The sequence below is a fragment of the Rhinolophus ferrumequinum genome, chromosome 15 (assembly GCF_004115265.2).
Source record: "Rhinolophus ferrumequinum isolate MPI-CBG mRhiFer1 chromosome 15, mRhiFer1_v1.p, whole genome shotgun sequence".
Taxonomy (NCBI): domain Eukaryota; kingdom Metazoa; phylum Chordata; class Mammalia; order Chiroptera; family Rhinolophidae; genus Rhinolophus; species Rhinolophus ferrumequinum.
The window spans coordinates 28404402-28425764 of record NC_046298.1 but is presented as its reverse complement, the minus strand read 5'-3'; the positions used below and the strand labels follow the sequence as shown (position 1 = coordinate 28425764).

Below are 21363 nucleotides of genomic sequence, written 5' to 3'. Positions count from 1 at the left end.
TGGGGAAAATCCCTTTCCATGGGGTAACCCCCACACCATAGCAGCTCATAAGCTGTGGACATGGCCAAACCCCACAGCCAATCAGCCTGAGGGTCAATCCCACCCAATAGTGTGCTAACAGCAATCAAGGCTCAACTACAACAGGATGGCACACAAGCCACACAAGAGACACTCCTGGAGCACCCAGAACAGGTGACCAAGGAGACTATGACACGAGGCCCCACAGGACACCTGCTATATAAGGCCACCTGGCCAAGACTGGGAGACATAGCAGCCCTACCTAAAATATTGAAACAAACACAGAGAGGCAGCCAAAATGAGGAAACAAAGAAATACATCCCACAAGGGAGAACAGGAGAAAACTTCAGAAAAAGAACTAAATGAAATGGAGGCAAGCAACCTACCAGATACAGAGTTCAAAACAATGGTTATAAGGATGCTCAGGGAACTAAGTGAGAGCTTCAACAGAGAGATAGCAAGCATAAAAATGAACATAGAAACCAGAAAAAAGAACCAGTCAGAAGAATATAATAACTGAAATGAAGAATGCCTAGAGGGGTCACCAGCAGACTAGATGAAGCTGAGGATCAAATCAGTGATTTGGAAGACAAGGTAGAGGAAAACACCCAATTGGAACAGCAAAAAATAAAAAAGAAAAGAAAGAATTTAAAAAGTGAGATATTTTAAGAGACTCCTGGGACAACATCTAGTGTAACAACATTCACATCATAGGGGTACCAGAAGAAGAAGAGAGAAAGCAAGGGATTGAGAATCTATTTGAAGAAATAATGACTGAAAACTTTCCTAATCTGGTGAAGGAAATAGACATATAAGCCCAGGAAGTGCAGAGAGTCCCAAAACAGATGAACCCAAACAGCCCCATAGCAAGACACATTATAATTAAAATGGCAAAGGTTAAAGACAAAGAGAGAATCCTAAAAGCTGCAAAAGAAAAGCAGTTAGTTACCTACAAGAGAGCTCCCATAAGACTGTCAGCTGATTTCTCAACAGACACTTTGCAGGCCGGAAGGGATTGGCACAAAATATTCAAAGTGGTGACAAGCAAGACACACACCCAAGGATACTCTACCCAGCAAGGCTATCATTTAAAACTGAAGGACAGATAAAGATCTTCCCAGACAAGAAAAAGCTAAAGGAGTTCATCACCACCGAGCCAGTATTACAAGGAATGTTAGAGGGACTTCTTTAAGATGAAAAAAAGATAAAAAATATGAATAATAAAATGGCAATAACTACATACCTATCAACATTTGCTTTCAATGAAAATGGATTAAATGCTCCTATCAAAAGACATAGAGGGCTGATGGATAAGAAAACAAAACCCTTACATATGCTGCCTACAAGAGACTCACTTCACATTGAAAGACACACATGGACTGAAATAAAAGGATGGAAAAAGTTATTTCATGAAAATGGAATCTAAATAAATAGCTGGGCTAGCAATACTTATACCAGAAAAAATAGACTTTAAAACAAAGGCTATAACAAGAGACAAAGAAGGATCCAGTAATCCCACTTCCTGGTATTTATCCAAAGATCCAAAACACTACTTTGAGGGAACAGGTTCATCCATGTGTTCATTGCAGCATTGTTTACAACGGCCAAGATGTGGAGGCTGCCTGGGTGTTTGGAGAATGGATAAAGAGGAGGTGGTACATATATACAATGGCATATTGCTTGGCCATGGAAGGGAATGGGTTCTTGCCATCTGTGGAGGCATGGATGGACCTGGAGGGTATTGTGCTGAGTGGAGTGTCAGACAGAGAACGACAGATGCAATATGTTTCACTTATATGTGGAATCTAAAGAACACAATAAACAAACAAAACAGAAACAGACTCATAGATACAGAGAACATTTTGATGGTTGCCAGATGGGAGGGGAGTTAGTGTGGTGGGTGAAAAAGGGGGAGGAATTAAGAAGTACAAATTGGTTGTTACAAAGTAGTCATGACGATTTAGAGTATAGCATAAGGAATATAGTGAATAATATTGTAATAACAATGTATGGTGCAGATGGGTACTAGATTTATTGGGGTGATAGATGGAAGGGGGGTTGGGAGCAGGGTGAAAAAGTTGAAGGGATTAAGAAGTACAAGTTGGTAGTTACAAAATAGTCATGGGGATGTAAAGTACAGCACAGGGTATACAGTCAATAATATGGCAATAACTATGTATAGTGCCAGGTGGGTACTAGATTACTCAGGGGCATCACTTCTTAAATTATATAAATGTCTAAACATTTACACCTGAAATTAATATAAAATAATACTGAGTGTCCACTGTAACTGAAAAATTAAAAAGGGGGAACAGGAGGGCAATAAGTGGTCCAAATTTCCAGTTATAAAACAAGTAAGTTCTGTGGATGTAATGTACAGTATGGGGAATATAGTCAATAATATTGTTATAGCACGGTACGGTATCAGATGGTTGCTGGACTTACCATGGTGGTCACTTCTTTAGGTATATAAACATTGAATAACTATTGTATAAACTTGAAGCTACTATAATATTGTATGCTAACTATATTTTAAATAAAAATCTTAAAAAAAAAAAAAAAAGCATCGACACCTCCTGGCCGAGGGCTTTCTCTGGGACCAACGTCCATACCCTGTAGTCCAGTAGTGCTTAAAATCAATGCCACCTGGGGTATCCGCAAAACAATGCCCACCCATATTTATTGCACAAAGCCAGAGCTCCCAAGCCCCTCAGCTGGAATGGCTCTGAAGTGTTCCATGCTGGCTCCCAAATGTTCCCCGCCCCCCCCTCCCCAGGGAATTAATTTCCAGGTACACACAGTAGCAACTGGCTGAATAACAGACCATTTATGTTTTCCCTGGGTCACCTCCCAGATGAATTAAAGGCACTAAAGCTTCCCCTTAGAATCTGCTTTTGGGGGAACACAGACTAAGACTGTGACACTTATAGACAAATGGCTACAACCATTGTCTGCTAAATCCTATCTATTCACCTCCTCCAAGAACCAACTTCCATTTTCCGAGGATTTAAGTCATTTCCTAGACCAAGATTTTGCAGGATTGTGTGGAATCCCCATCCCAGCTGTATCAGGTAGGCATCATTGCCCTCATTTCATAGATCTGGCAAGAGGCACAGGGAGGTTAAGCAACTTCCCCATGGCCATGTAGCCTTGCAGGGACAGAACTGGAGTTCACACTGCAATTCCACCTCCCCCCAAGGCCTTGGCTCTTAACCACTACGTTGTACTGCCAGGCACTACCAAGGAGCAATAGTAAGATCCTTTGGCTAAAATAACACCGATACTATTAATAGCGGCCATCCCTGTAGCACTGATCCAATTTCACACTGCGTTCACGTTCATTGTCACATAGAAGAGCCTCTTTCTTGACCCTGAATATACTAGGAGTATTTCTATTTCTGCCTCAAATTTGGACTCATGTTTCCTTCCAGCTTGTAATGTCCGCCCTCCCTTCTCTGTCTAAATTCTATTTCTTCCTCTGTGGTCTTGATCCCACACTGTTTTCTCCTTACTCTGCTCTTGACATTCTGACTCCTCTGAGTCAGTTTCCTCATCTGTAGATGGGGACAGTGGTAAAAGCCCCCTAATAGGATTGATTGACAGCATCTAGCACAGCACACACTTCATCGAAGGCAGGTAACAAATGGCATCTATACAGACTATCACCTTGCCCTACTATAACCTTTCCATCCACCACCCTCTATACCTCAACCTACTTCCATTTTCTTGCCCCACATTTCACAAACCATTTCTAGTAAATTAAAAGTCATCCATATGAAGCACCAGGGGAAAAAATTATCCAAAGCTTGTAAATAAGGACAAAACGATTGATGGAAATCCTTTGAATATCACTTAGGGACAAAGGCCACCAGAAGCTGTGACCAAAGACCCCAGACTTTGTGAAATGACCAGTTAGTTATTGATTTTTGTTCAGCAAAAGAAAATAATTTCTGCCTGGTGGAACAGATAACCCCAAAGGTATAGGCATGTTGCATATTAACTAGTTTTTTTGTTTTGTTTGTTTGTTTGTCTGTTTGTTTGTTTCTATTTCAACAACCTCATACTATCATTTCTTTGTCAAATGGCTCATACTTATTTGAGCTTCTTAAATGATCTTTTCAACTGTCATAGCATCTTACTGGCTACCTCATAAATTCATGAATGAATGTTTATATTTACTCACGAGCATGGTTTCGGCTTTTGAAAAATTATACATGTATGGTAGTTTGCTACTGTGCTCTTTTCACAGACCCAACTTTGACTTCTGGCTTCCTACTAACAACAGGATGGGGTGGAGATACAAAGGCCTGTGTGTGCTAGGTGAGCATGAAGCTCCATACTTAGACCAGCGTTTCTCAACCTCGCACTACTGACATTTGTGTTGGGACAATTCTCCAAGGTGGGGGCTGCCCTGGGCACTTGGAATGCTGAACAGCATTCCTGCCTTCTGCCCAGCTGATGCCACTAGCATACCCTGCTCCCATTGTGACAACCAAACATGTCTCCAGACATCACCACATGTCCCCTGAGAGGCACAATCACCTTCGGTTGAGAACCACTGTACTTCACGAGTAAGAATCCAGGCAGATATCGGAAGGATCAGCAAAGATTCACAATGGTACACAAAGAATCATTCTGGATGGGCTTCAAGACCCAGTGGTTACAGACCTCGCTGGCATCGGGCTCTTCTCACGGACCCAGCAGTGTCATTGTCTTTTATCATTCTTCCCTTGTGTCTACAAGCTCCAGGAGATAAGTAGCTACAGTGTCTATATCTGTCTGGTTCACTTTAGAATCCTTAATGCCAAGAATAGAACCTAGAATTTACTAGGTGCCAATAGTGACTAGTGCTAAGTAGGAACTTATCTATCTCTCTATCTAGATCTTTAATTTAAGATGGAATTTAAGCTGGAGTGTTAAGTCACCTCTGAGAGCTACTCATGTTTCCCCAGTATCTCCCATGTCTACATGAGGAATACATGTTAATAAGCTATTGTTTTTTCTCTTGTTCATCAGTCTTTTTCTTAAGGAGTCCCAGCTGAAAACCTCAGATGGGTAGAGGTAAAGTTTTGCCTCCATCACACAGACTTCCTGACTGCCTCCTGTCATCACCCCAGGTCTTCTGATCTACCTACGCAGGCAACAGCTTTCCCTAAAGGCGTCCTGCGAGCACAGCTCAGGGCTTCACAGAAGTCCATATGAGATGGAGCAGAACCTTCAGCCCCCACTCCCGATGTCTCTGTGGTCTTCTTCGTGTAATCTTTGCTTTCTTTAGGGGAGCCAAGTTCCTGGCCCACATGACTATCTCCCTCCTTCACCCAGAACATCAGGTAGGTCCCTTCCCCTACAGCCCACTGGAGCAGCAGTTTGCAAACCCGAGAGAGCATCAGAATCCCCTGGAGGGTGTGTGTGTGAAGACACCGATGGCTGGGTCCATCCCCAGAAGCTCTGATTCAGTAGGACCTGGGTGGAGACTTTGCATCTCTAACACACACCCAGCTGATGCTGACACCGCTGGCCCTGGAGGTCAAGGCCAAGCTCAGAGACCCGAGTCCACACAGCTTGTTTCCCTGCATGTGTCCTGTGCATCACTACATCATGGCGTACTCTATGCAAGAGTTTCCTTACCCCTGGGAGTTGGGGAAGAGCATTGGAAGTGCAGCGTTGGAAAAGCCCCTCTTTGAAACTCAAATGTACATTGAAGCCTCAGACACATTGAGTTGTGAAAAAACAGAACACCACTTGGAACTGTTCTCTGGGAAGCCCAGAGTTTCCCAAAATATTAGCTCATGCAACCCATATTTTTTCCCACAACCCTTATTAGCTCCCATGGAACAAGTACCGCTTCATAATATACTTTGCAAAACGCTGCATTGGAAAAATGATCAGGGAGGGCTGAATCAGACCCTCACGTGGCTCTGTTGCCCTCCTGTCACCTGGGAAGGCTTTAAGAATCATGGGGGGCCCAGCGGATCCCCTATCACCTGGGACTGGGCCACCTGGGAGACCAGAACTCAGCTAGAGCCCTTTCAATCCCCAGTGCCTGGCCCAGCCCCAGCTGCAGCTGCTCCTCCAGACTGGAAGGCGTTCACAGTCCCTTAGCTTTGCCTTTAAATCCTCACCTCCTAGGACCACAACCAGGTGTCCTGGGCCTGGTCAGGGGGCGAGCCCTTTCCTCTTGTCCTGTGCGTGGCTACTGGCTTTGTCACTCTGCATTTTAAACAGGAACGAAAAGTAAAAATCGTCATCCTACAAGTGAGGGCAGATGGGAATAAATTCCATGTTTAAGGGGCTGGGGAACCACAGGGGGCAGGGGAGGGGGAGTGGTGATGGGGGGGAGGAGTCTTGATGTGGAGAGTGAGAAGCGCTAAGTGTAAGGAACAAGCGCTCCTTCCCGGCCTTAGACCCTAGATTATCTTCTCATTGTCAGGCTAGGAATCCTTCAACTGAACCAGCCCAGGGGTGCCAGACATTCTTGTTAACTTGGGTAAATCCTTTCAGTAATCTGGTGTCAATCTGAGCACAATGACAATTAGCATGTGAATTCAGTGAGCAGGGGAAAGAAAAGACAAGAAACAAGAAAAAAGAAAAGGAAAAGAAACAAGAAAAGAAAGAGAAAAGAAAAGAAAAAGAAAAGAAAAGAAAAAAGAAAAAGAAAACCACCAATTCCCTTCACTCCCTCCTCTCCTTCTCCCTCCCTCTTTCCTTCTGCCCTTTGCCCCTCTGCCCCTTTCTTCTCCTCCCAGTATCCCCTTTTCCTCATGTCCCCCTCTCTCCCTCTCCCTGAGTCATTTTATGTTCATTACTTTTAAAAGTCAGCCACACTAACACAGCTCCGTCTCCAGTGTCTGGGTCTTACTGCCAGGACCCCACAACAGAGACCCTGGGCCAGACGGGAATCACAACAAGTGAGGCAAAGAAGATCTTAATCCACTTTGCCAATTAGCAAAACAAAAGTGAGGAACCATTGCTTTATTTCTGATGGGCCCAAGGTACCTGCCCCTCTGCACCCCTAAGATTGCTTTTCATTAATGAAACGGGTGTGGAAAACCGGTGGGATTCAGGCCCAGGACAGCCTGGGTTACTTGCTGGCCCCAAGTTTCTCAATATATATCTGCCTCCATTTTCTGATCTCTGAAATGGGGAGAATAATAGGGCCCTGTTGAGAATAGCCCAGTTAACATAAGGAAAGAAGTAGACCGCCTTAGCACATGGCCAGCGCCTGTAGGAAAGGTTGTGTGTGCTCAGAGATGGCACATGCAGAGGACCCTGAGATTAGACTGCCCAAGTCTGCTTGCTTACTGAGACATACTTCACATATTATACAACTCCCCTGTTAAACATACAATTCTGTGGTTGTTAGTATATATTCACAGACTTGTGAATCCCAGCAGTCACTCCCCGTTCCCCAGCTCAAGGCAACTACTAATCGACTTTCCAGTCTCTATGGATTTGCCTGTTCTGGACTGTTCTTTCCATTTCGCGGATTCATACACGTGGCCTTTTGTGTCTGGGACAGGCTCAATTTGAATCTCAGCCCCAGAATTCAAAAGCTGTGATCTTTATCAAGTTCTCCCAGAATTCCCCCACCTGTGAAATGGAATTGAAATCATAGTAGATACACCATAGTCATTAGGAGGATTAAATGGGCTAATTAATACATCTACTCACACAGGGCCGACCTCATAGTGAGCGCTACTTCGATGTCAACCTCCAGTGTCGCTACTACTGCTATTATTACTAGTTCCCTGGGCCCAAAGAATGTGATGGGCGGTAGGAATCCAAAGATAAATAAAGCACAGAGAACACAGCTCTTGCCCTCCCCAGTGCATAGCCTGGTGGGAATTATATGATTAGGAAACCAGCTTAAATGAATACAGTAAAGTCTTATCATATGCACATTTAATTCATGGAAATCCAGCTCCTCCACCAAAAAGAGAAGGAAAAAGAACAATTTAAATCTTGCAATTAAATGCTGTGAAATTATGTCATGCATATGTTCTTTATTATGCAGTGTACATTGCTGCAAGCATTGTTACATATTGATTACAGTACGGGGTTACACACACAAAACCACACACACTGCAATTTAACGGGCAACTCAAGAGATTTCAAGGTTAATGACAACTCTGTTTGTCTTAAACCTTGACTTCATAATCTAACCCCAGAGTAAAATGCCACTCTATTGTGTGTCAACAACAATAACGATTCAAGAATGATTCCAGACAAATGAAATCAACCAACAAGCAGTCGTTTGAGTTGGGCATTAGTCTGCAGTAGGTTCCAGTTGATGGACACTATTTGCCAAACACCACTTCTGCCCTCCATAAGCTCACAGTCTCGCGTTGAAAATAAACCACATAAGCATAACCATAAGAAGTTGGTAAGTGGCAGAATCATGTTTAGGAGACAGATGGAAATAATTTCTCACCCGACCAGCTGTGCTCTTCCCTGCCCGTGTCCATCCTTTGGCCTGCTTGGTCTCCATAGCACGCATCACCTCCTGACAGACATCACGCAGCTACCTGTTCATTTTGTACTAAATGTCCTCCCCCTACCAGTGAGGAATTTCGCCGGGGCAAGGACTTTGGGTACACTGTTCATTTCTGTATTCCCAGGGCTGAGGAGTGTTGAGTGCTTAGTGGGTAGTCAGTAAGATTTGTCAGTGAATGAACGAATGAATGAATGTAATTGTTTAGACAACCTCTACTCTTCTCCCAGCTTCTGTCTCCAAACACCCATCGTCTGTTCCTTCAACCTCAATTTGCTTATTCCTTATAATTGTTTCAAAGGAGTGTGAATATATCCAAGTCAAAGATGAGGGCCTAAGGTAGTGTTCGGGGCTTTGGCATGCTGATACCATCTAGTGGGAAAGAGAGTATCTGCAGTTGGGTACAAAATCGACAACCATAACTTTCCTTTGTCATTAGTACTACAGAGGAAGTTGGCAGTAACACACAATGGTGGCAACTGGAACCTCTTATATACTCATGCCCTACCCCTGTATACTGCCATTCTAAGCACCTGTCATGCCTCCCATTTTTCTGATCAGGACTTTTCTAAGACCATGGTTGATCCCCCAGGGCCGCAAAGGCACAGCAGGGAAGTACAGAGGAATTGATGGTGCCGGGGCCACCCTGGACAAATGGAAGATGGGTATGGGTGGATTTCCCCCAGACTCCTCTCCTGCAAAGAGACCATTCCGAAGTGAGTTTTATACAGTTCTTCCACGGAGCCCCAGCAGCGATGAGCCCCAGTTACCCGTGACAGTAACCAGCTCAATGACACACGCTTTATTGGCCTTCTTTCTTTCTTGTTTCACACTCCTCACTTCTGTGTCCTGGAATCATTTCCCAGATTAGATTCCTGCCTCCAAGCCTGTGTCTCCATCACTGTTTGGGGGAACTCAATCCAAGATAGTGTTTAACACCGATATACCTTTGAGTGGCAAGATAGCTTCAAAAACTATAGTCCAGATAATTAGCACAAGCGCTAAATTATTATGTATTTTAGAGCTGATCTGAGAATTATGTTCCATCGTTGACCACCAGCATCTTTAGCTTGATCAAAGTTAATGCAAAATAATCCAGTGATATATGGTCCTAAAGAAGTACCACAATTCTCATGGTGACAAGAGGCCAAAGAAAATATGTGGTCTCTCTCTCTGGCTTCTGCTGTACCCCAGTTTGATCAACTGGTGAGCTGGCTAATGGTTTCAATCAGAAGTGTGCAAATGACAGCCCACAGGCCAAATTCAGCTCTACCTGATCTTGTAAATAATGCTTTATTAGAACACAGTCCTGCCCATTTGTTTCCATAGTGTTTGGGGCTGCTTTGATATAACATAGACAGCATTGAGTAGTTGCAAGGGAGACCATATGTTTACTGCATAGAGCTTTACAGAAAAATATTACCTACCTGTGGTTTAAATCAGCAGTTGCCATGTTTTGGGATTCCCAAAAGCAAAATTTCAAGAAAAACAAAAACTGGAGAACGGACAAAGTTTTGCCAACAATAATTTACCACTAAGGAGGAAAATGCCCTCTACTTATTGACTAATCTAATTTTGCAAATAATAGGACATTCACTCTCTACAAAGAAGGTCATTGCACCAGAACAATGAACTTTCCATCCCAAGAGAAGTGGGGATAAGTTCAGAACAACAGCCTGTCCCATTTTAATTTTTTTCATAGTGCTATAACTATTTAAAATTATCGTATTTACTTCTCTTGTCGTCTACTGTCTTTCTCCTGCATTAGAATGCAGACTCCATGTTGATAGTTGATCTTGTCTTTCTTAACCACGGCTGCCTACCCAGTGTCAAGTATCACGCTTGAGATACAGTTGTCGATCAGTACAAATTTGTTAAATTAATGACTTCAGCAAATGTGGAATGTATAGATTGGGGCGCACAGATAACAAGCATCCTGGGAGAGGCAGAAGCCCAAGGCCACTGTGTGGAGCGGGCAAAAGGGAGAGGGTGGACGTCCGCCAGTGCAGAGGTCCTGTCAGCGCTCATGGCTCTGTCGCCCGTGCATACAGTGATGCCGGGCACGCAACAGGCCTCACACATGCGCTGATCCTGAGGGTGCCCTGACTCCATGCACTACGATTGAAGTACAAGGAAGAAAAGCAAACACTTTGGGTAAAACAGAACCAAACTGCAGGTTAGATTCAGTCCAGCTGCAACTCACTACAGATCTGTGGGCCTCGATATAGGTACAGATTGTGTATTTCTTGTTTTCCTATGGATTGGGGAAAATGTTACCATAGACCGTAGCATCCAGGAAACACTGGATTAGACCATGGAGTTCCTTGGCATCCCCGGGGAGGAACGCTATCCAGCCTTAGGGCTCCAAAGCGGGCAGGAAACTGGGAAACTGCCAGGGAATTTATCTGTGCATTGGAAGCCTCCAAGGAGGCTCATAGGAGCTGGGTCCTGGCAACTGTCTTCCTACTGGGATGGCCATGCTTGCTGGGGGAAGCATGCAGTGTGGGTGGGCTGTTTGTTCCAACCAAAAGCAATGACTCAGGGACAAAGAATGACCATAGACTAGCCCACTTCTGAAGGTCGCAACCAGTAACCCAGACAGGAGACCCAGGTCCCAGGCCCACTTTTAGAGACTAGGGACTAAAAAATGGGGTCACTGCAGGCAGCTCTTTTGACTCTAGGAGAGCCAGAGAACAAACTAGTCAAGGGAGAGAATTCCTACATCATTTGAGAGGGTAAGGGAGGAACTTTTATACACTAATGAAATACGCAGGAAAACACACATGCGCAGGAATCAGAAAATACATGAGTTCAAACCTTGGTCCCAGTGCTCAGTGGCTGTGTGGCCTTAGGGAAATGATAAACCACTCTGAACTTCTTTTCATCATATATAAAATGGAGGTAAGAATAGTTTCCCCTCAGGGTTGCAGGAAGGATTTGACATAATGTATGCAAGTGGCACAGAGTAGTCAATTGCACGGTACAGTACATTTACCACAGCTATTCTGGTATATTTTGAATAATCCTAAGTGCTCATGGTGCTAGCATGCACACTCATGCACAATACTGCCCTGATAAAGCCTCCTGGGAAACAGACGCTGGGAGGATGTATCGAGAAGATAAGATCCCACCAGATCAAGTGATTTTATGAGGCATGAAATCCCCAGGGGAACGATCTCTGGGCAGCTACCACTATGGGAATTGCCAAATCCTTCTCAAGGGAGTACACTTTACTTTTTCAAACGTCCGTGAATTTTTAACTACACAATCATCCTTCCCCACTAAGTTAGTCAGATGCTCAACGCTGAGGTCCCATGGCACCTTGAAGCCATAAATTCCCTTGGAGCACTGTACACAAAAGTTAATACAACCAACATTCCTTAAGCCTCCAGTATTTCCCCATCATGGGATGAAGTCATGAGCTTGTTTAATTCTCCCCAAAACCCTGTTGGACAAGTGTAGCTATTCTCTGTCTTTGTTTAGACACAAGAGGAAACAAATGAGGAGGGAAATAAAGTAGTATCTGAGGTCACACAGCATGCAGATGGCTGGGCCAGGATTTAAACTCACTTCTCCAAGGCTGAGAAGCGTCTCTTACGCTCCTGCACAGTCTAAGATGCTCACTCCTAAGGGTCCCGGCAGATGGAGGAGCCATCATTCCCCCTGGAGGACAGGACTGTGTCGTATTCAGCTCTGGATCCCCAAATTGCCAGCGTTCTTGACACTTGGTAGATATTAAAAATTAGGGGAAGAAGAAAGAAAAGAGGGAAGGAAAAGAGGGAGGGCACAGCAACCCTCTCCCCAATACTATTTTCACCCCGATTGTGTCCTATTGCAGCAGTTAGCAAATTGGTATGATTTCAGCTATTTATTTTCTTGTTTCTTCTCGGATGCCCTCTGTGGACTACAAGCCCCATGAGAGCGGGATTCCTTTCCATCTTATTAGCTATGAATTCTGTAAAGGCCTCCCTAAACACTTAGAGAGTAGACAGTTGTACATTACTCACCTTCTGAGGGTAACATAACTGAGCTGCTGGGTATTTGTTGGTGGTTTTTAAAAGGGCCAGTTGTTGAACATTTACTAGCACAGGACTGACTGGCAGCCCGCTGAAAGCCTGCTACTATACCTAGAAATATAAGCATCACCAAGGCTCTATCCAATGGGCTGAAACGAAGGTCCGTTAGCATTCCAAAAATGATTGCTGAAAGTAGTAGATCACTATTTGCTTCATGTATGGTAGGAAATATTTCTGGTATTGCTGATTGAATGTTCAAGAAACGATTAAAGGGCTTGGCAATGTTTCACTCAAATATCTTTTGCATGAAAAGCCTCAGAGATTGGTTAATTATACAGACGACACATTAGTCTCCCTAGTTAAGGGCAATTTCCGGGCCCCCACGGTGCCCATCCCAGATGCAACCATGGATGGAATCCGTGGGCATTAGCGTCACTGGGGCCCTGTATACCTCACCTGAGGAGCGTGACTGCAGCCTGGCTAAGTCCTATGGAAATAGCCCTCAAACCCCGTTTAGGAGGCCAGACACCTGGGTTCCTAGTCTGAGCAAGTGGCTCTAGCTTCCTGCCAATTGAGAGAGAGCTCGCCACCTTACCTCCTCCCTGGCCTTGCTCTGCCATCTCTATATGCAGCTACTGAGCCCTGCCGCGTTCTTCCCTAAATGTCTCTCAAATGCTCTGCGTAGGGTGTGTCTACTTCTCCCATCTGCACTGGCTTCTCTCTTCCACTGGTGCCCAGCTCTAATCCATTTGCTACACTGCAGCCAGGTGACCTATTCAAAATGGAAATCTGACCTTGTCGTCATATACCCTCCTCTCACTACTTTCAGTGGCTGCCCACCGCTCCAGGACAAACACCAAAATCCTTGCAGTGGCTGACAAGGCCCCAATGGCTCTGGCATCTCCTAACTGCTCCTCACATCATGCTCTTTGGGCTGTGCCATGCTTCCTCCTACCCCAAGACCTCCACCAGGCTGTGCCTTCTGCCTGGAATGCTTTTCCCACCCACACCCTCACGTGTCCCTTTGTCTGTATGCCTCACTACTCCTCCAGACTGTGACTTGAGCATCAGGCTGTCAGGGGAGGCTCCCAGGTCCTTCATCTGGATCTGATGGCTTTTTTATATGCATTCATTCATTCATTCATTCATTCACTCATGTTTACTGAGAGCCTACTATATGGCAGGCACTGTGCTAGGCCCTGGGGATACAGAAGTGAACCACTCAGGTAGCAACATGTGCTATAATGGAGTTTATAATTTAGTGGGGGAGAAAAACAAGGCACAAACAAGTGAAATACATAGGATGGCACGACCTCACCCAGCTGTGTTTCCTTCTATCACAGCAGTTGTCTGTGTTTCTATTCATGAATTGATTTTTATCTCCCCTACCAGGGCATCTCTGGGGGTCTAAGTCCCAAGAGAGCAGAGACTGAGTCAGCCTTACTAGCGACTGTACCCTGAGAGCATAGTAGGTCTTCTGTGGATATCATAGGTATTTATGGAATCCATTTGGTGCATCTCCCTGAAGTCAAGTTGTTTGAGTGCTTGGGGCTTAGGAGAGAGAATCCCGAATGGCCAAACCCCAAACGCCTCCCTGCCCTCTGAGAAGGCTCCCTGCGGCCTCTCTCACTGTGATTTTGAGTCAGAGCAAAAGTCAGCAAACTTCACTGCGAAGGGCCAAACAGTAAATCTTTTAGGCTTTGTGGGCCATATGGTGTGAGCTCTGTTGTTATAGCACCAGCGCAGTCATAGACAATTATATAAACAAACGGGCATGGCTAAGTTCCAATAAAACTATTTATAAAAACAGGCTGCAGGCAGGAATTGGCCCATAGGCCATAGTTTGCAACCCTTGAGTTAGATGGTCCCAGATGCCCAGCAGCTTACGGCAGCTGAAAGCAGAGGCTGTGTGGCCCGAGTCAGCTATGGGTGCTGCTGGCAGGGCCCAGCAGCTTTCCGCAGCCCGTACATCAATGAACTGGGAGATTATCACGGAAGCTCACGCTTCAGGCATTTATTTGCAGGTACCACCTCCTGCAGCACGTGGAAAAGCAGTTCACTGCCACTCCTGGAGGAGAGACTGTGGCCTGGAGGCTGTGTCAGGCAGAAAGGGAGGCTGCCACGTTCCTTGCAGTGTCCCCAGGCTCCTCCAGAGGCTGAGCTCATTTCCTGGCCCTGCCCAGGCATGTGGCAGGGCAGCTCTCAGCTGAGCAGCTGCTGCTCTCCACCCCAGCCCAGCCTGCGCTCAGCTGGGAGACACTGGGGCTTTGTGCTTCTGTAGCACATTGGGTGATATTCGCTGGGGGCTTTCCAATAAGATATGACATGTCAAGACCTGCCTATTGCTAATGCTAATTTTCAGGAATTTGACTTCTGTTGGCAACTGGTAGAGGAAAAACAATCACCGTTTCATTTTGTTTTGTTTTTGTATGTATATGTAGTTGTGTTTATCTTGACCTTTAGGGTCTGTAACTACGGAAAACAAGAGTTATCTGAGGCTTACCTGCTGGTACCGGACTAGCAGACAGATTTGTCTAGTATTTACAGAGCCAGAGAACATTAATTATAGCCATAACACTGTGTGTAGACGGTGGTGGGTGTTAACTGTTAAAAACAGTTCCAGAAACATCACACACACTCCAGTTGGTGCGAGGGGTAACAATATCCTGTGTATAAAAGTACTCTCGGCAACAAAGCTGTGGCGCTAACGGTACCCTGACGTTACAAACGCTCTGTTAGAGCGGTGCTTCCGGAGTCCCTACAGGCTGAGGACAGGAAGTTATTCTGATGCCCTGAGACTGCTCAGACGGTGGCTGGGCCGCACTGTCAGAATGACGATGCCCAGGATGTCAGGGGCCTCCAAGGGCCGCGGTGCTCGTGGTGTCACACTATGGACCGGCCCTGGGGCCTACAGCTTATCTGGCGGTCCCGGAGCCCCTGCACTGCTGACACACAGCCATGTTTGGGGTGTACCGACACTGGTGTTCCGGCACGCAGTCCCACGCAAAGCCGCAGCGTAACTCTTCCACAGGGAACGGTCTGGGTGTCACATGGCTCTGGGCACCCCTTGTCGCCCGCTGGCACTGATGGCGATAACATCCTCAGGGAGCGGTGCAGTCCCCTTGGTCACGTTCTTCCAAAGTGCACAGCAATGGATTTCAACCAGAGCAACCCAAGAGTGGCTAGTTCCTTCCTTTTCAAACAGTCTATTACTGAAAACTTGACTACATACATTTGATCAAGACGCAAGCTGTGTGAAAGCAGAAGTTCCCGATGCCAGTGGTGAGAGGGGCAAATGGGTAAAATGAGCGACTACAACAGGCTGGGTATTCGAATCCGCGGGAGTGGTGGCGATTATGGCAAACTGCAGAGGTGTGCCCTGCCTGAAGGGGGCAGCAGTGACTCAGCCCCAGGGACCTGTGGGCATTGGAAATGCAGCTCTAGGGTTGCCTGGCCTTCGGACATTTTAAGAAATCTAGATCTTTTTTTTTTTTTTTTAATGTACAATTGCCCACTTTTCACAACATTTGGGCTAAAGAAGATGTATCCATAAGCTACATTTGGCTGTAGCTGCTACTTTGTAACCTTTGCCCAGAAGCCAGATTTGCAGAATTGGGATGGATGGGCTTCAGCACTACCAAGCAGATACCTTGAGATTCAATCTGCTAAGCCAAAGGGTGACCATTCATCTCCATGAACACTGGCTCAGTCTGCATTCCAAATTTGAAATGTCTTTTCTTTCTTTTCTAGCCTGCCCTTAGCTGCTTCTCTCAGTAGAGAAAGAAATTGCTAACCCTAGAATAAAGCCCCTACTCAGTGCCTGGTGAAGGTGCAGGGGGGCCTACAGTCCAGCTCGTCGTCATGTGTAGAGTCTGCTCAGGTAGGGGGAGCCAGGCCTGAGGTCCCCAAGGGGCTGCAGAGGAGACAGGCTGTGGGGAACTGTATTGGCGGCACCCTTCAGGAGGGTCAGGTTCTCCCAGGCGTGTGGGTACCCTGAGGACAGCTAAGTGGAAACAATGTCAAAACCACTGGTCACTTGATTTGATTCTGCCCAACCGATTATCGTAATTGGATGACAGATGGATATTCCCCTCTCCTTTTCAACTGGTGTTGGAGGATGAGCTGATCTGTCTCATGATTCACTCTTCCGGGTAGTTACCTAACGGGGAAGATTATCTGTCTCCTTTCACAGGCAGAACTGAGCCTGCCTTTTGGCTGCCTGAAGAGTAAAACCAAGTCCAACCAAAGTCAAATGCCAGGACATTTCAAAACGTCCCGCACATTTCATGTTGCATTGTCTACAAAGGTATTTGAAGTGTTACATAGTCAAAGGATAACATAGATCAGAAGCAACCACAGTAGAGGGGAAAAGGAGGCAAAAAAGAAAGAAAGACACTTAGTGTAAAATGATAGGACTTCTCATTGGAGGAGCTTGTAGCAAATAATTGGAACTAAGGAGACTAGTTTGGTTTTCATGGAGCTACTATACTGAAGTTCTTTAAAATATGAGCTGTAGATTCAGAATTTTGTAATGCTGTGGATGGAGCCCTCTTCTGGAGAAATTTTTCAGTAGATATTAAAACAAGATCAAACGCACAGAGATGGACACATACGTAGGGAGAGAGAGACAGAGTGAGAAATAGGGAATACTGCTAACTATTTAGATGATATGTCATTCATATGTGAATTGAATTCATAGTTTATCCTTTTCCTTACCTGCCACTAAATAGAAATTAACTCTATTCCACCAGCAACTGTCTTTTCGGAAGGCAGGAAAGAAAGAGGGATGTTATCAAGAAACTAGCTGTCATTTTACCTAAACAGTGAACTTCAGATTGAGACTGAATGTACGCATCTAAATGCTGGTACTTTTAGATAATGCAGTTATTGGGTACATTGGTTTGTTGGGCAATTTCACTGTGACGCATAGAGGATACTTCTAGAAGGAAATAGATTTTATTTAATGGAAAACCCAAGGGCTAAAGATAGAAAAGGATAGAAGGGAGGGAAGCAGAGAGGAGAGATTAGTTAAGATGACTGTTGAGGCTTTTAATACTGACTGTGGCATTACATAAATTCCAGATCACATAGTCAGCCTTGCAGTTTATTAAATCTCATTGGGGACCTGCTAAAAAAATTCTTCAGACACATTAACTCCACCATGTTGACTCCTTTCACCACTTATATCTCTGTTTCCCCAGCGCTTTTGTGTTCTTATAGGCTGTCACATATTGAACCCCTCACAGGGCAGGGGTGCTGTCTGCAACTCTCAGTCTTTTCTCCTCATCAAAAAGGTTCGGTAAAAACACTGCCCTTAAAATATAATATATGAAGTTGCAGGGCTACTAGATGGCATCGATTCTCACTGAAAATCCTGAAAATCAAGATTCTGAGTCCAAGAACAAACTCCTCGTTTTAAATCAACATCTCAGAATTCTGTGGAACATTTTTAGTCACTCCCAAGTGACTGCTCCCCAAACCTGAACCACTCCCTACAATCTTAATTCTTGGGGGATTACTCATTCATTGTTAGAACTTTTGGCTAGTTGTGATACCCAAATACGGGGGGGAAAGAAGTCATATTTACAGTGGAATTTCTAGCTCATGCCTCTTTTGTTGACATTCATTATTTATTATAGCCAAATTCCAGAGGCCACTTCTGGGGCAGCCTTTCCCAAAACCCCCCAGGGGAGAAAAGAGGTGACTGTTGCTCAGCTTCACCAGCTTCCAGCCATTGTTGCTTAGAATTCCTCTCCCCCCCTCCCAAATGCCTAAAACAGCAACCTAGCCAATAAACGTACAGAGATTGATGGCTTCCAAAGCCGGACCCAGCAAATTACAACTGAGGTGGAAAAACACACGCATGCTTGCCTGAACACCCGAAGGCTGAGTGACTAATTTGCTTTATTACATTGTTTTTCCCTTTCTTCTGTTTTCTCTCTGCCTCAGGAAAGTTTTGTTTTTGCTTGCTGACTCAAAGTCTCCGGACTTTCCCCACTTTTCACACCATGGCACACAGGGCTCTGCACTTGAACCTCTTGCTGGTTAGGTCAACTGCACCAAAAGTGATTTCTCTGCAAGGTGCTCTTGCTACCAGGATATCAATTACAGTCCTAATGTGGACATTTGCTCTGATTATGCATAACAATCGAAGAGATAAATAAACCTTTCAGGGCAGGCAATTTAATTCACAGGAAAACTTCTGCTCCCTGTTCTAAAGAAACTGAAGGAGCTGAGAGCCTTCTGAGCCCACCTGTGCCAGCCAGGCCCTGGGTGAGGAGACACACCAGTTGCTTTGCAAAAGGCATCGAGTAAGAAGCTCCGAGTTCAGAGGGATTGCTGGGTGCTGTCATGTGGCCTGTCTTGCTCAAAGGGAGGCATAACTTCGGGAAAGCCCTGGAATCCAAACTGAGGTCAAACCGTGCCCACAGAGAAAGGGACTGTGACATCCTGAAGGAAGAAATGAAAGGTGCTCCCAGACAGCTCCCAGTGTGCCAGGCCTCGGGGTCAAGGCATGGCCTAGGGCATCCTGTTGAATGAATCCAATTTGTCTAGCAATCCTGGGAAGGTGCTAAGATTATTTTACAGTGGAGAATCTGGAAGCTCAGAGAGGTTGAGCAGCTTGCCCAAGGTGGTACCACTGGCATATGGCAGAGAAGACCTGCTCTGAACCACCCAGCTGAGTTGGGATATATGTACACACACATACAACCTCAGTCAGAGAGTCCAGAAAGTCTGGTAAACTGGTTCATAGACAGGCATAGATTCGTGACAGGACTTAAGGCTACAGGGACCCTAAGAGAATCCGCCAGCAAAGCCCTGGGAGAAGACGAATATAGCTGAATGGGGGCTGTGTTCCCGGGAAGAAGGAGGAGGCAAGTGGGGGGAGGGGCTCAGCAGCCAGGCACCTCACTCTCTCCAGGCACTGTCACCCACCTCCACCTTCCACTTTGAGTCATTTCCATGGTCATTGCGTTCCTGGGACACTGGCCTGTTTGCAACGTCTAACCCCAGTAAGGATCCAGCAGTGGTCTTCCCTTCGAATGCTGCACTGCCCCTCCACATCCTAACCAGCCCCTGCCTGGGTCCCACGCTGCCTCACCCACGCACCCACTCACACATGTGCCTCCCCCCACCCCACCCCCCGCACCCAGGAGTCCTGGCCAAGAACTCAACACCCATTTCTAGCACCCCAAGGCACTCCCTGTCTCCTTTTCTCCTCTCTGCCTGGCCCTGCCTTGATCTTACACACCCACTTGTAGGCTGCCAGCTCCTTCCAAGTTCCACAGACTGCCAGGGAGGCCTGGGAGGACCAGGTCGTGATGCTTTCAGAAACCACAGGCCCCTGAACAGGGCTGGGCGTGCCCCTCAGCCTCCAGCACCCCGGGTCTGGCCTCCTCTGAGCACTGCTTGCCGGCACACAAACTTCCCGAGATCTCCGCGATGCAGAGGGAGTCCCCCGCCCGCGTCCCCATCTCCGGGCCCTTCCATCGTGCCGCAGTGCTCCGGGGGTTAACAAGCAGCTGCAGCCGGGTGGGCAAGGCTTGAACTTTTCTCTGTGCTCCGCACCTGCCAGGGAAAGCAGCGGAGGCAGCAGTCGGGGCTCAGGGCCGGAGCTCCAGCTAGCTGGACAAAGGGGGCGCGGGAGGCTGGGGCCTGCGCCCTGCTGGGGGGGACGCGCTCCGGTCCTTCCTGGACCGAGGTTAGGAAGGGAAAGGACCGCGATGCCTGCGCGACCGGAGCCGGGCTTTTGAGCGACAGCAACAGCCGGGCTGCGGCGCATGGCTGGCCCGAGGCACCTTCCAACGTGCCGCCGGGCTCGGTGAGGGGGCCCGGGCTCTCCGGGAAGTCAGCGATGCCAGGCCGGCCTCTCCAGCGGCAGAGCAGCCCTCAATCCAGACCCGAGTGGCGCTTCCCCTGCTCCGCGCTGGGCTGGGGAAAGCCAGGACTCCTTGGAGGCGCCTCCAACTGAGTCTTCCTCTAATGCATGAGCCTCCGGAGAAGGCAAATGGAAGTTACCCCACTTGATGTAGGCGAGAATGTCGCCCCTGCTTGCAAAATAAAGGACTCGGGAGCTCTCTTGTCCTCCCCTTCACACACACACACACACACACACACACACACACACACACACACACACACTCACATACACGCGGAAGCCGGGTCCCCAGGGCTGAGAATGCCCTCCCTTCAGCGCCCCTGGCTATCTTTGCCGCCGCTCCAGGAGTCCCCCATCTCCCCGAAAGCCCCCTCACTATGCCGGCGCCAGGCAATCGGAATGCAGAAACGGGGCGCGGGGCGCGCCCGCAGCCCCCTCTTCCCTACCTGGGACAGGAGAACGCACAGGACCAGCGGAGTTCTAGGCTGCATTTTGCCCAACTAGAAGCGCCCGGCGGCGTTTTCATTCATGCACGCGGCTGCACTGAGCATATTTTCCGTGGGAGCCAGGCTTTGAGGAGAGGCTCTGCCTCGCCAGCCAGCCAACTTCCCAAATAGATCAGCGGCAGCATCACGAAAGCATTGGGTAGAGGCTGATGACCAGGACCAATGGCTTTACAAGACGGATTCCTTCATAAAGCGCCGTGATTTTGCATGGCAGATACGGGGCGAGCACCTCGCGCAGAGCGTGCCCCTCTGAGGAGGCAGCCCATTTGCTTTTTTGGACTGTTGGGGCCCAGCCTCACAAATCACGCCGGGCAACGCCAGCCGGTTCCACTTTTACGGAGAATGGAATTGCACCAGGGGCTGGCGGCCACTTCCAGCCCAGTGCAAAAAGATTCTCTTTATTAAAATGTTAATAAGATCCACTTTATTTCCAATAAATCAAATCAAATGACC

General features: G+C 46.8%; 1 protein-coding gene across 1 annotated transcript in view; it reads right to left on the bottom strand.

Annotated features, from left to right (window-relative positions):
• The window catches only part of CDH13 (cadherin 13), a 984184-nt gene extending 963105 nt beyond the window's left edge, over positions 1-21079 (bottom strand). The window contains exon 1 of the mRNA XM_033128954.1: positions 20851-21079. Within this exon, the coding sequence (XP_032984845.1) occupies positions 20851-20895 (45 nt within the window). The 5' untranslated portion in view covers positions 20896-21079. The remainder of the gene's footprint in view (positions 1-20850) is intronic.
• Between the last annotated feature and the right edge of the window lie 284 nt (positions 21080-21363).